This window comes from Strigops habroptila, chromosome Z, assembly GCF_004027225.2.
Source record: "Strigops habroptila isolate Jane chromosome Z, bStrHab1.2.pri, whole genome shotgun sequence".
Lineage (NCBI taxonomy): Eukaryota > Metazoa > Chordata > Aves > Psittaciformes > Psittacidae > Strigops > Strigops habroptila.
Window position 1 is genome coordinate 96,428,980 of NC_044302.2, and position 14,750 is coordinate 96,443,729.

Genomic DNA, 14,750 nt, shown 5'->3' on the forward strand with positions numbered 1-14,750 from the left:
ATTTTGTTAATTCTGCTGATATTTCTTCTAAACAAGTAGTCTCTCTTCTTCTTTGATTTATACACTATAAATAGTAGTTAAAAGCAGCCAGATTTATATATATAGATGAGCCAAAAGATATTTTATCTGGCTAAGTAGGTGCCAATGCAGCAGAAGGAAGTCCAAGCTCCGTCAGCCACACCTGGAGCTCTGCCTCTTGTTGTTCTGCCTGTGCGCCAAAGAGACAGCAGGATACTCAGCTCTTGGTGTGCTTAGATTATCTACTATGTATGCATTTTAATCCAGATACGCTTCTGAATGCAGGATGATCGTGAGTCCTTGGCTGGATGGTGCTGTCTATATTTACAACAAGGAATTTTTAGATAAAAAGAGAGTGGATGAACAGTCACTTAAACCACTGTACAACTACTACACATAACCTCCTTCTATGCGAGATAAAAATATGTATGTCAGAGGAAATGCCCATCAAAATACATGGTCTTACAATTTCCCTTAGCATGTAATTATTTTCCTGGAGTACGAGTTTTATAATTTGGGTGAGCATTGCTATCAGCATTTTGCAGACAAGGACACCAAGTTACGGAGGCTGCCTTCTTATGAGCTCCCCACACATGATAAGCAATGAATGGCTTAGAATAGTAGAATTGACAGATTTGATTGCCTTGTATTCTGTAAATACATAGATAGAATCCTTTAAGACAAGGCAAGTTGGAAAATTAGTACTAGATTAGTAGGTTACTTAAATATAGCATTTCCAGTTCTGTCTAGTGTTACACAATTCTACATTATACCATCAATTAAGAATGCTTCAGATTATTCTTTCCAGTGCTGCTGCTTTTTATTTCTTAGCGTGAAACTGCTTCTGTCATCATGCTGTCATTTGTTTAGCTTTGTCAGGTCTTTGTCACATTTTTCAGGTTTTGCTCAATTTTATGTCAACAGCACAAGTCGCCTGCTCCTGCTAGTACAAGTGCTAGTAATAGACAGTATCATTCCAGGCAGATGAATCTTGATGTTGGTTTTCAGAACAGAATAAAAATTACTTCTGCCTTCCAAACCTACAGATAAAAAGTCTTCCTTCAGTAACCACATGCTATGAACATCTCTGCTATTTCTATGAAAGAGAAGCAGGTAAGTAATGCAGCATCTAATGCAGACAGAGCCTCTCTGTTAGCCTTATGTAAAGACTATAGCGTAGGCCTTGAGAAAATTAAAACAATCTGAGAAACAACAAAAACATTAGTCATCTTAAGTGCTTATCATAAAAGGAATTCATACATTTATTCATTATACGTTCAGTTGCATGATGAGAAACAGCACTTTCTATCTTACAGTTTTCATTTTAGCATTCAAATTATCATAAACATATTTTCAGATAAGATATTAAACTGAGGTCTTGGCCACATATGTCTTCAGAAAAGATTCTGTAACATTGTTTTCAAATAGCCTTGCTAAATTCGAATGCATATTACTGTTGTGCATTCCAGCTTTCCTTATTAATTTCAATTCATGATACAATTCTTCATTTCTTTTATTTAGCGTTTGTTCAGCATTATGACATGCTCCTAACTAACTACTGTTTTCTGTTTTAGAGGTTCCTGTGTCTACAGAGGCACATACAGCCAAATCCTGTAGTATTCATAGGATAATTCATGATCTTAAGGAGTAAAGATGCAAACAGAAGTACAACAAGGTACTTCTAAACCTGAAAATAAAAGAACAGAACACCACATAACTTTTAGTTGATTTCATTCTACTGAAATAAGCACTGCTAATATCCTCAGTGTAAAGCAGAAGCATAGCTACATTATACTCTTACAAACCTCTGTGCTTAATCCAGTTACCATTAATAAGAGGTGGTACCTAAGTACCTGGAGGGGGACAGGGCCTAAATTACCTGTCAAGCATACAGAATCATTGCAGCAGAATAAAGATTTGAGTTTGGGCCCAGTAAGCCTCATGCAGTCTGACCATTTGTTATTAGTAGTTTTTAACTGAGCCACCTCCATTGTCATACTCTCATCTCACTCCTCTAACTTAGGTTCTGGCTGCTATTGACCATACTCTGCCTGCATCTGGTTACAATAATCAAACTAAAAGCTTCCTCAGCCTAATGGGCATTCTGTTGGTTCTCACCTCACCACAGAGCTCCTCTTTCAATGCCAGTATGTATCGTCTTAAAACAGCTGCTCTCGAATTAAATTTCTCCACCTTGTTGGGCTGCCTAATGTTTCAGATCTGTGCTCTGCAGGGCAAGACTGGTAACACGCAGCTGCTGAAGGAGCCTGATTGATTTTCAGCTTTAGGTACTTACATGGCAGCTGTCGTGGTGACCTGAAATGCACTCAGTGCCTTCCCAATTGGAAAATGGGTTATCCATTGTCTTTTGTATTTTTTTCCTTTCTTCCCCCCCCCATTTTACCCATAGGTACTTACAAGCACCTCCTCTTCAATGTCAGCTTGCAGTTTCATTGTTGTACTACCCTTTCATTCACTGCTGAAAAGCAGGGGAAGCAAAGGCAACTTCATCTCACTTAATCTGTGGTAAGTGCAAGAAAAGAAGCATTATCTGTGCTCTAAAAGGACTTGTGTGAACAGAAATCTGAGTGAACTGAACTTTGAGAGAGTTAAATCTGATTTGTCTTCTCCCTTTGGGCCCTCATTATCATGATGTTTACTAACAGAACAGTTGGAAAAGGAGTCAATGGCCTGGATGGCTTTCAAGAAGAACCAAAATTAAAAGTGATTTTGTTGTACAATGTAAGACAGAAAATTCAAAGCAAGATACCATTTTCAGGTGAAGAAGGTCAAAAAAGTAAGTGGCCAGAAAGGCAAATGCCCTGCTATGTTCTCTGGTTATACAGCATCTTGCACAGAGTCGGATGTCTGCCATCCTGGGTTAAAGTTTTTATATGATGCAACTAAATTGTAACAGTATATGTGCACTTGCCACATTCAATCTATGTTCATGGTAAGCAAACGCTCCACAGAAATCAACCGAAGCCACCCACCATTTACAACAATACTGACTAAAAACCCCCCACCTTCTCCACCACTACTTGCCCTTCACACAATGAACACTTCCTCACTGTTGATTTGGATGCACCGTGGTTCTTTTACTTCAGTTCTGACTCAATATCCTAACGCAACAAGTCAAAAGAACCTTCTAAACTGAAGAACTGATGATTTTGCTTGTAAAGTGTCCCACCCATGTGAATAAGACTATTTGGGTGACAAATACATTTCTCAGAAGCAGCTCTCAAAAAGAAAATACGATTTCTTACAACTGTTAGCAATTTTGCAGGTCAAGGCTAAACCTTTTTAGGTTTAGCAAAGGCAAACCTTTTCTTTTCTGCTAGAAACCACTTGCAATATAGATAATGCTACTAATATTTAATAAAGGAATATCATTACTTTCACTGCTTCCAGAAAAATGTCATTTAACTCAAAGGTGTACATGAACAAAGTGAACAAAGTACTCCTGTTTAATCAAAACATGATAATTAACAGGAGTCCAAGTACACTTATCTTGGGGAACAAGAATAGCAGGTAGCAATTTCACTACTCTTTCAAGTCCGTGATTGTTCTACTGAGTGGGAGGATCTGACAGCTATGAATTCACTTCTCGTCATTTCAGGGGGAGCAATTAACAAGTTGACTACATCTGTATGCTTATTAGAATGGATGGTGCCTTGGTTTTAGTAAGGTGTAGATGGCTGCTGGCTTCCTTGAAAGAAAGGTTAATTGAGACATTTGTCCTGTGATGAGGAATTTTGAATTGAGCATGATGAATCATCCACATCTACGAAACCATAGCATTAGTGTCTCTTCCAATTTAAAATATCATTAAGGAATACTTCTACAAATCAAGATATACAGGGAATAGGTAATCAAGTTTTCCACTGGTGACCCTATTTAATTGTCACAAATCTCACTTCGGCTCCTTCTAAGTTTAGGTTCCTAATCATAATTATTATCATTGCAAGTGGGTAGTAATACCTATTACAGAACCACTGCGCTAAACCCACAGAGTGATTTAGGTATTCACTCTGACATCAGTCACCTAATTCCCAGGACCTTCGAATCTCTTCAGTCAACACATAACATGACATTCCACCCTGCTTTAGCCATAAGAACCAAGGCTTTCTTTACAGTATTACACATTTGAGACCATTATTCATCTGACTAACTCCAGATGTAGATATTAGGGTAAGACAAATCATGCTGTAGAACTTTGGTACATTTATGTTATGAATTAGAAACCACAACCCGCATGTGAGTTCACTGTGGTTTATAGTTCTGGATAAACACATAAACTTTTCTGCCTTAATGTCACCAGTCAGATGGACACTTTACTCACCCTTAAACATGATCAGGATCTATAGACTAGGAGCTGAGTTCCCCAGATTATGAGTGGCTCAATTCAATGGGAGTGTGTATATGAAGTTCTACTAAAAAAACTACAGTAGCTAAAAACTTAAGAAGGAGATCTTGTCCCAATTTTCTATGATAGGTTGATGTTTAGAGTACCACTGTAAGTCTGAAGAGAGGTTTGAAGAGCTCAGCACTGAGAATAAGCTCTATAGTTATGAGAAGAAGCACCCTTCAACTCCTTTTTGCCACTTCGGTTTATTAGATGGTTGAATCAGAAAACTGGTGAATCAAAACAGGGGGAAGTGAGAATTGTGAGACTGAGTCAAATCAAAACCAGCAGTTGCTGAGATAGAGGTCCTCTGCCTGTATGAAGTTCATATGAAAAAAAAAATTGATAGCCTATTATGCATAGAACAGACAAAAATATTTTAACAATTGTTTCTATTCTTGGCTGACTCTTTCTAGATTCTGAATATACTAGATATGAAAGAATTATAATAAAATTGTTTCATTATTATCATTATTACTAATATTACTATTATCAAAAATATACCACAGAAATGTTTTTCTACTGTCAGTTATGAGAAAAGGCTTTTTTTTCTCTCCTGTTTTAATCAGTGTTATCATATGAATAACAACCACAGGGTCACACTTCTATACATTTTTGGCTGGTTTTCTTCTCTCTTTACCTAATATACAATTCAACTCACAGGTTCATAGGAGGAATAGAACAGTTTTATACAATACTTGATCTTCCATTAACACTTTATTCAGTGAGAAGATAAGATGGCCAAGGCAGGAAAATATCTTATTTCTAGCATAAAAAGAGATAATGGAGGACAGATAAGTATGAACAATTTAGGGGTACTGGTGTTTTTTTGCATGTGAACATGTAGCATAGGTCTCTCATTGCAACACACTGGAGAGATATCTTCCTTTCCTATTCCAGCCGCGGTAAGCAGATGTTAAGCAGATATGTTTAAGAAATAGAGTTGTTCATCTACTTGCTTGCCTTCTGAAACAAGTGAGAAAGGAAAGTCAGATCACCAGCCAGATTATTAGTTAAAGTAATTCAGATTAGGTAAATGCTCCAAATGAGAATATAAGGAATAATATGTAAGACCAACAGTCCATCTAATCCATTCTCCTTTTTAGGAGAGTGACCCAAGGAATCCCACACAATGATTTTTACTAGGCATATTTTCTCAGCTCCCACTGATTTGCACCTCAAAGGCCCTTCGAAGTCAAAGCAGAGTCTTTGTTCTTAACAGCCCTTGATGGCTATTTTTCCCTTTAGTAGTTTACCCAAACGGTTTTTGAATCCATCTACTTTTTTGGCACAGGTAGTTATCAATATTCTTTTTGATAATAGAGATCAAATTGGGAAGGAATTTTGGCTCACGGGCTGGTGTCTGAGAGCAACTCTGCATGAGATGGTGACTTGGCTTTCACACCTTGCTTGTCCCAGAAATAAAAGGATCTCTTTTTAATTCTCTTTCACTCCCACTTATACTCACATTTCCCTATATATGGTTCCATACTATCACTTTTGCCACTTTTGGGGCTTACAGAATTGCTTCTACTAAGGTGATTAAGCTCACTAGTGTGGTATACAACTATTCTGTGTTGGGATGGCTTAGTTTTCTTCTGGATTACTGTTTAACCAGGTTGTCCAATGAATGCTAGAGCGCCAGTAAGGCTGGGAGAAGAAGAGAACGAAGAGTGGGAATTCCTCCTTTACCACACAAATTAGTTGTTAGATTTCTCTCATCTTACCTCATAAAACTAGAGTTTGTTGCAGAGCCTCCAAAATCTGTTCTTAGAAGGTGACAGCCCATTTATTATTCCTTGTTCATGGTTTAGGGTACAGAAATTAGGCAGCTCTATACTGAGTCTCCTCTATACACTATTTCATAGAATCATAGAATCCTGGGTTGGCAGGGACATCAAGGACCATCTGGTCCAACCCTTCTTGGCAAAGCATGATCTAGACTAGATGGCCCTGCACCCCTGTCCAGCCAAATCTTAAAAGTGTCCAACTCTAGCGGATCCACCACCTCCCTGGGGAGATTATTCCAATAGCTGACTGTTAACATTGTGAAAAATTTTCCTCCAGTGTCCAACTGGAATCTTCCCAGGATTAACTTGTGCCCATTGCCTTTTGTCTTTTCCATGTGACTCATTGTAAAAAGGGAGTCGTCGTCTTCTTTGTAGCCACCTTTTAAATACTGGAACATGGTGATAAGGTCTTCCCTGAGCCTTCTCTTCCCAAACAGACCCAGCTCTCTCAGCCTTTTCCTCCCTCACAGCACCTCACAGCACTCTACAGAGACTCGTTAACTGTAGCTGCTGTCTGCTACCACTGCGGCTAAGGTGGTTCTACAAGCATAGCTGCTGTGTCAAGTTATCTAAGTGTGTGTGGAATGATGGACACAGACAGACAACTGCAGTTCCAAGACTAAACTGCAAGCCTAAATGCTCTCCAAGGTGTTCTGTTTAACATCCAGTCTTTGAGCAGGTGTTTGGTGAAATGGTAAGGGAGAAAATGACAACTGCAGGAATACCTCTCTGGGCCACCTACTCACTGGAAAGACAGAGACTGCATTTGCTTGTCTGCTATTGTTTATACCAGAGATATTAGCAAAGGAAAATTACCACATTAAGCACTGTTTCCCTAGTCTTTGAAAATGCTATTTGACAGCGAGCTGTCACTTCGTGTAAGCAGCCCTCAAATAATTACATGATGAGTTGCACTGGTAAGAAAATATGAATGTGACAGAGCAGTAGCAGACATTAGGTATTTATCCATGATGTTAGAGGTGATTCATCTTGAGAATCGACAGGAAAATGTAATTGGCTGCTTTGGTTATTTCTTGCGTGAAGTCTGCAAACCATTTAGGACTGAATAATTGGCTTACCAAAGCAAAATCCCAAGAAAAATTTAACAGCAGAGACAGAGAACATGTTTCGCATATTTAGAACAGGGCCAAACTGTTTCACTAATAAGGAAAATACTGATGTTCTCAACACAGGAAGGGGAAAGAACCAAAGGTCATCTTGAGCTGAGAATGCATCTAAGTAGAGGATATAGCTCAGACTGAAATGCTGAGAGAAGATCCAACTACCATCAATCTGCTCTTTACAGGGAAACTACCACCTTTTAAAAAAATCCTTACCAAGATAAATAGGATTACTTCTTTTTTTTTTTTTTAAATCATATTGTTTCCACCACATTGAGAACAATCTACTATGATTTTCTAATCTCCATTCTTCATGGCTTCAAATAATTTCTATTTCCCTTCATGGCAGGTTATCATAACAACACTAAGCAGAAGGTGTTTTGTTGGCTCACTGAAATCTAAACTAGCTGATCAGCTTAGGCATTTTTTGCATTCTTAATTTCTTAATACTACTCCCTCTTTTTCTATTCATGAAGAGGGTTTTTTTTAATCTTACAGTGGCAGCATCAATGCCACCAGGTACACGCCATTGTTCTCCTTTCTTTTACTACTTTCAACAAAGATACCGCATGGCAAGTCTCACTCTATTTCCTCCCTTCGCAGCAGGACATCTACCCAGGCACTCTGGGACACATCACTATGATCCATGAAGGCCCTTGTTCTGCCAAGTTGTCAGGGAATGTACTGCAATTCACCTTCAGGTACTAACATTTAGACAGCTACAAAATATGTGTCTACATTCAAGGTAGGTATCTAAAACCCCTTTAAACTTAATGGAAGTATAGATGCTATTCAGTTACCCATACATGACTACTGTTATTTGATACTCTCTCAGGAATCTTGCCTGGCTTTCCCTGGCAAGAAGGGCTGTGATGCTCCATAGGTCCTATGTCACATCCACAATGGTACAGATGATGACAACACAAGACCTGTGGGAGATCCACAGCCTTCTGGATCAGGATCCTGAACCAAAGCAGGATAGTGCAGGGCATCTCGAATGGCTCTCAAAGTCTGTGATAAGGGAAGTGAGCAAAAATCAATCTCCACTCAATCTCTACTCCTAAATCTCCCCGAATTCTACATAACTGGCATTTCGATACACAGCTTATGCGTAAACATTTTAATTTAGGTGTTGGAATGTGAGGTTTAACCCTAACATAGTAGGCATAATCTCTGTTTGGCTCTTTTTCTTTTACATAAATCAACATGTTTTATACCAAAGTGAGTATTAATCTCCTAATGTGATTAGGAGATTACGATGCAGATAACAACAACCTATAGAAAAATTAAAACTAATAATAAAACACAGGTTTAAGGATATGGTTCCAATGAAAACACCAGTGTTCTTCTATATTCTTCATTTCTCATTTTAAATGATGATGAATATGGAACGTAAACATAGGCAATTTAGCTATGTCTACACAGTCTGAATAGCCTTGGAGACAACCTTTGGAGACAAATTGTTCTGGTTCCAGATCATTTTATGCAAGATGTTTATCTGGTCTCAAGTAAGGCTAATAAATGTATGGAGAATGATGAATGAAATGTGGTCGTGACTATTTATCTATTGATCACATGATTATTTTTTTAAAATAACAATTTTAGAGCTCAAATCCAGTTGTGACTTGTTCAGTCCAATCCAAATATTTTATCTTCTATGGAAAAATAAGAATGAGAGTGAAATTAGGGGTGGAATAGATGCATATACATGATTTAGATAAGAGTAGAAACTATTTAGAAACACTGTGTACCCTAAAAATAGTACTTTTCTGGCAAGACACCCCTCTCCTGATCTAATAAATGTGTCCCAGCTTTGTCTTTTTTCACTCTGTCATTACTAATAAGTTTGCATTTCCCATGATTTATCCTTTTCCGTTATTGTACCTTGAAAACAGATATAGTATTCTTTGTAACACAGACATAGTTAGGCACACATTATATAACCTTAGAATATTTTCATTCTCATTTTATATTTTTTCTCAAATTTACCCCTACATTTCCACCATCTTATTAAAGATGAGTTTAACTGTGTTTTATTTGGTGCTCTGGTGAATGCATTACTTTGTTAGGAAACCTCATGGAAATTCATGTGCTTAATGCTAGAGTGCCTCGCATCCCACACCCATTTCAATTAAAGTCTGACACTGACTCAGCCTTAATGCCCTCAACTGCTCATTTGACACAATCTCATGCAGTGATATCTCACCAAAACAGGAAGCTGCTTTCGCATCTCGTTTGCATTATGTATTCATTTTAAGATTAGTCACATGTTTAATGAGTATCTTGGAGGCTGTCCAGTTTGCTACACTATGTCATGCTTCCTTCCCTGCCACTCTGCTTGCATTAACTCTCTGCGATACTGCCAAAGACTGTGCAGAGTGTAAATTACTCTTACCCATTTGTTCCAGAAAATGATCACATCCACTGCCACTTGGAAATTGTTCCCATTGTTGACTACAATTAAATATTAAATGTGTGCTGAAATCATTTTATTTTCAAGAAGTGCTAAGCTCTGAAATTTTGCCCATAAACAGCCTAACACTAAAAAAAAAAAAAAAAAAAAAAAAAAATTTGTCCTTCCTCTCCCCATTTCCTTAGAAAAATAAATCAATTCTGACTCAAAATTCTGGACTGCAATATTTGTAGCAGAACTCAAATACAATCGTTATTCTCACTTAGCATTAAACTCCAAATGACAGGATTAAAATTAGCACGTCAGGTAGCATTTAACTTTTTCATCAATGTTTACTCTATATTTTAAGCAAATACTGACACATGTATTTGTGTATTTATGTGTATGCACATTTATTTATATCTGTTTCTAATGCCTACAGCTTGCATTTCTTGAGATCTTATCAGCTTTTCAGACTAAGACAATCAGCTAAAATAAAAGACAGTTTCATACATCAGAAGGGACCATTTATTGTGATCATTTATTTTGACACCAGATGTCTGATACACACTGTACTCAGAATAAATTCCTATTGGAACAAAAATGCGTTGGATGAAGTGTAGATACTGTTTCTATAAACTATATACACAGAAAGAAAACCATGTAAATAATTCTAAATCTATTGCGCGCCTCTTTTAGGATCAAATTTCATGCATTTGAAATGTATGTATGACATCCAAATCTATGAGCACATGCATTACGTAATGTAGCAACTGAAATATGCTTGCAAATAAAATTCTGCATCATCCTATAATAACAGCAGCTTTCAGTGATGAAGATCCCATGTAATATTTCAAAAATGTCAGTGGATAAGATAAAAAATTTTGTAAGTACAAAGCATCATTAGATTTGAATTGTATATTTCTACTATAATCTTAGAGATATGAGTCACTGTAGAAAAAGAAAACTCTAATGCATTGGCAACATAATGTTGAAACACAATGAAAAGGAATGATAGAGAAAATCTGTGTTCCTAGGGACTGTCACAAAAAAGGGAAAAATAATGCTCTGGACTTTTAAAGCTACATGATTATTACTGAATAATGTTTAGGATAAATTCCTAACTGTGTGTTTGGAGGGAAGCAGAAATTGGAAGGGGAAGCACATTTGGCAGCTTATTACAGTGAAAAAACTCTTCTGCATTCTCTGGTCAGTAACAGTAAGCAGTTTTTACCATAGCCTCATGTTAGACTAGAGAAAAGAGAAATAAGTTCTCATCTTTAGACTTCCTTTAAAGCTCACTGTTTTATCGGTTTACAGATGATGTATGAAATAAAAATAAGGAGGAAAAAAGAATCTAAAAACCTTCAAAAGCCAATTGCCCATGGGTATTCTTCTATGAAGCAAGGAATAGGTCAGAACATAAAATACATTCTTTATACCAAAAGAATCGAACTTCAGAACATTTCTCAGGATTGGAAAGATTTGGGCTTTTATGAAATAGAACATGAAAACCAGTTGGCAGCCATTTATTTTAAAGTCAAAGCAAAAACTGTTGTAGATTCCTTGTTTTGGGTGTTTCATGTGTTGTTAACTGATCATACAAGATGAGTTTATCGAGGTCAGCGCGCCCGGAGAAGTTCAGGACAGCTCATGAGCTCCATAAATAGGATACAAATTGCTGAGGAATGAAAGTGTTCTAAAATTCATAACACAAAGCATCTGTCTTTGGCTAGCTCCTTGAGACCTTTGAGGAATAACCTCTTATTTGGCAAAATGCTCAATCTCTGGCAATGTTGAAGGCCAGGTTAGACAGAGTCTTGGATGACATGGTCTAATGTGAGATGTCTCTGCCTATGGCAGGGGGTTGGAACTAGATGATGTTAAGTATTCTAACCCTAACTATACAATGATTCTGTGATTCTATGAAATCCTGGCATTGCACAGTCTTGGCCCTGAATATGCTCATTCTGGATCACCTAATATTCTTTTAAACCAATGGAAAACAGTTGAAATATGCCTAATAGTGGATGTACAAAAAAAAAGTAAGAAAAATTCTGTGATTTGCAACTTGGGGCTCAAAAGTAGTAAACACAACCTCCATAGTATAAAATTTCCCAGTGTACTGAGATTTTTAAATGTATTTGTTTGTTATTACAGGTCAGATAACAAATTATTCTTTCTGTTTGTCTTGGGGTGTTTATGTCCTGTTTTGAGGGGGTCATATGACAAATTTACCCCAAAAGAAATACATGTACTTAGGCCAAGATTATACTCTGCTGTTTAGTACATATTTCAAAGCATAAATAGAATTAGGCCTTTCTCAGGATGTCCTCAGCATGTTCGAAGAGACAGAAGTGCTGAACAGATAAAACTCGGAGACGTACTTCCAGTCCTGTCTCCAGCCAGCTGTGTGAGTTTGAATTCAGTATTTCATTTCCCTGTTCTAACTCTCCCTCTCTTTTCTCCTATTTAGGGCGTTGGTTTTATCGAGTATAAGCTGTCTTTTACTCAAGGAGACTTTCATCCTGATTAGGTCCTCTAGGCATTCCTGCAGTATGTACTTACAATGTATCATAAGCTTTCCTTGTCTTTATGATTATCTATTATTCATATTGTGGTAGTGTCTAGAGACCAGTAAGTTAAGATTATGATAGGATACAATATATGGATAAATACAGACTGCAGGTGGGTAGTAAATAATAAAGGTGGGTGTACGTACATAACTTAATTGTGTCAGTAACTACTAACATTCTTTTTTAGCAATTAGATCTAATGATTATTTCTTTTTCTGCATGCAACAAACAAATCTGTCACAATTGCATAGTAGTTTTGTCTTCTTTAGAGCTGACACATCACATTCTTATTCTGTAATATTTTTAATGGCTATAAAACTGGTAGTGGCGTGAAGAGTTTATGCATCTTTTTTCTCATCATTAAAATACCACAATTCACCAGGAATTAATATCCAGGAAAGGTGCAATTCTATAGAAATGACAAATTGAAAGAAATGCTACCATTAGATGCTTTACCTAGAAATGGAGTAATTTCATAAACGTCAAACCTGAGTTTCAAATATCTGAATATTTCTAAGATAACAAAAAATTGTTCTGGCTGAGAGGGTTTGAAAAACTTTTTGTTATTCTTATTTTTATTTTTCAAAGAAATCTTTGTAAATTTTAATATTTTTGGTGCCTCCCACTTATAAGACCAAGATTCTGCCATCTTTTGCTTGGTATCACTAAATATTACATATGGATAGTCTCTATAAATGCGAGGACTTTTTACTGTAAGTAAAACTAGCTAACAAAGACATTCTTAAATGAATAAATGTTCAGTTCTGCTGATTTCTGCCTCAATGTCACATATGGGGTTTATTACATTCATTTATATTAATAATTGTTCTAGTGCCTGCAAGATGCTCAACAGCAAGTAAAAAAGTCTTTTCGCAACCACTCTTGACACCATAGAGTCACAGTATTGTTCAGGTTGTCAGGGACCTCTGGAGAACATCTGGTCCAAAGCCCTGCTTAAGCCGGCCCCCCCTAGAGCTGGCTTCCCAAGACTATATCTATACAGTTTTGAGTATCTACAAGGATGGAGATTCCACAACCTCTCTGGCCAAACTTTTTCCTGGGAGCCCATGGCCAGACAAAAACTCCAGGTGTGGCCTCAGCAGTACTGAGTAGAGAGGTGAAGGATTACCTCTCTCAACCTGCTGTCAACACTCCTCCTAATGCAGTCCAGCATACTATGAACCTTATTGTCACATATGGTTCAGCTTAGCGTTCTCTAGGTGTCTGGCAGGATGTGCACAGGTGATACCCAATACAACAATACGAATCCAAGGTTGTTCCAGGCATTAAATTATTTGGGCTTATACCCTGAAAATATCTTCCCAATTTGTACACAGTTTAGAAGGGGGGAAAAAAATGGAATTATTTTAATGAGGCACAATTTTTGCCACAGTTTTTTGAGTTAACTGATTTAGAAATAGAAAATCACTCAATCAGATTTCATCCCAGATCTCTCTTCCATCTCAGACTGTCCCATTGTGTACTCCAACTAAACAGACATGTAATGGTCATCATTTAAAGCATATTTCAGTGTATTGCAGTTACATGTGAATATTTATCATTACTGAAGTTTACAATGCAGGTAAACCCAATGGAGTTAATAGTGTATGTGATCCAAGAGCACAACTCTAGTATATTGAATTCAATAGCCACTTGATTTTTCTAGAGGAGGTCAACTGAGAGTTTAATAGTGGAAAATGGTACTAAAATAACAGAACTTTTAAAGAAACACTTCAGACTGGAGTTTTTATATTATTTTAGTATTTGAAATATTTTTTTTCTATCTTGTAACATTTTTGGTTTGTATTTTGTAATTATAATTGCATGGACATTAGTAGTTGTAGAGCATGAAGCCACAAATCTGTTCAAAGAGATTTTGTACAAAGCATTTCAGGTAGAAGTAATTATGGTATAATATAACCATGAAACAATGTCATTGCTATCACAAAATTAAGGTTGAATTTAAAGTTTAAGAATCTTGTTTCTGTTTAATGCTATTTAGGAGAAACTTCTCATGTATGGCAAGCTCAAACAGACAAAGAGATTGAAAGGGATGAAGAAGAGAATAATCTCTACTCACCGATAGTTGGATCATGATAGTCAGGGAACCTATGGCTTATGAACTGCATTGTCATTGCTGGAAAAGAGAAAGAGAGAGGGAAAAAAAATTAATGATATTACTGTAATTAAATGACAAGAGGGAAAAGAACAAGCTGAGAATTCACTCGCCCAAGTATCACTTAGAAAGTCAGTCAAAAGCCTTTTTTACGTCTACAGCTGCAAGAACACATTGGTATTACAGTGATAACTAAGAACTGATATATGGCAAAAATATGAATTAAATGTTTTTATTTGTTTTAGTTTCTTTTTAAACTGTATTTTATCAATTGCTGTATTAAAATGTTTCATCTTTTTAAAACTTGATAAATACTGTTAAGCTGACTTTGT

General features: G+C 36.8%; 1 protein-coding gene across 1 annotated transcript in view; it reads right to left on the bottom strand.

Annotated features, from left to right (window-relative positions):
• Positions 1-14,750, bottom strand: part of RIT2 (Ras like without CAAX 2) — a 171,527-nt gene that overhangs the window by 110,232 nt on the left and 46,545 nt on the right. Inside the window, exon 2 of the mRNA XM_030512920.1 lies at positions 14,383-14,439. Coding sequence (XP_030368780.1) covers positions 14,383-14,439 — 57 coding nt within the window. The remainder of the gene's footprint in view (positions 1-14,382; positions 14,440-14,750) is intronic.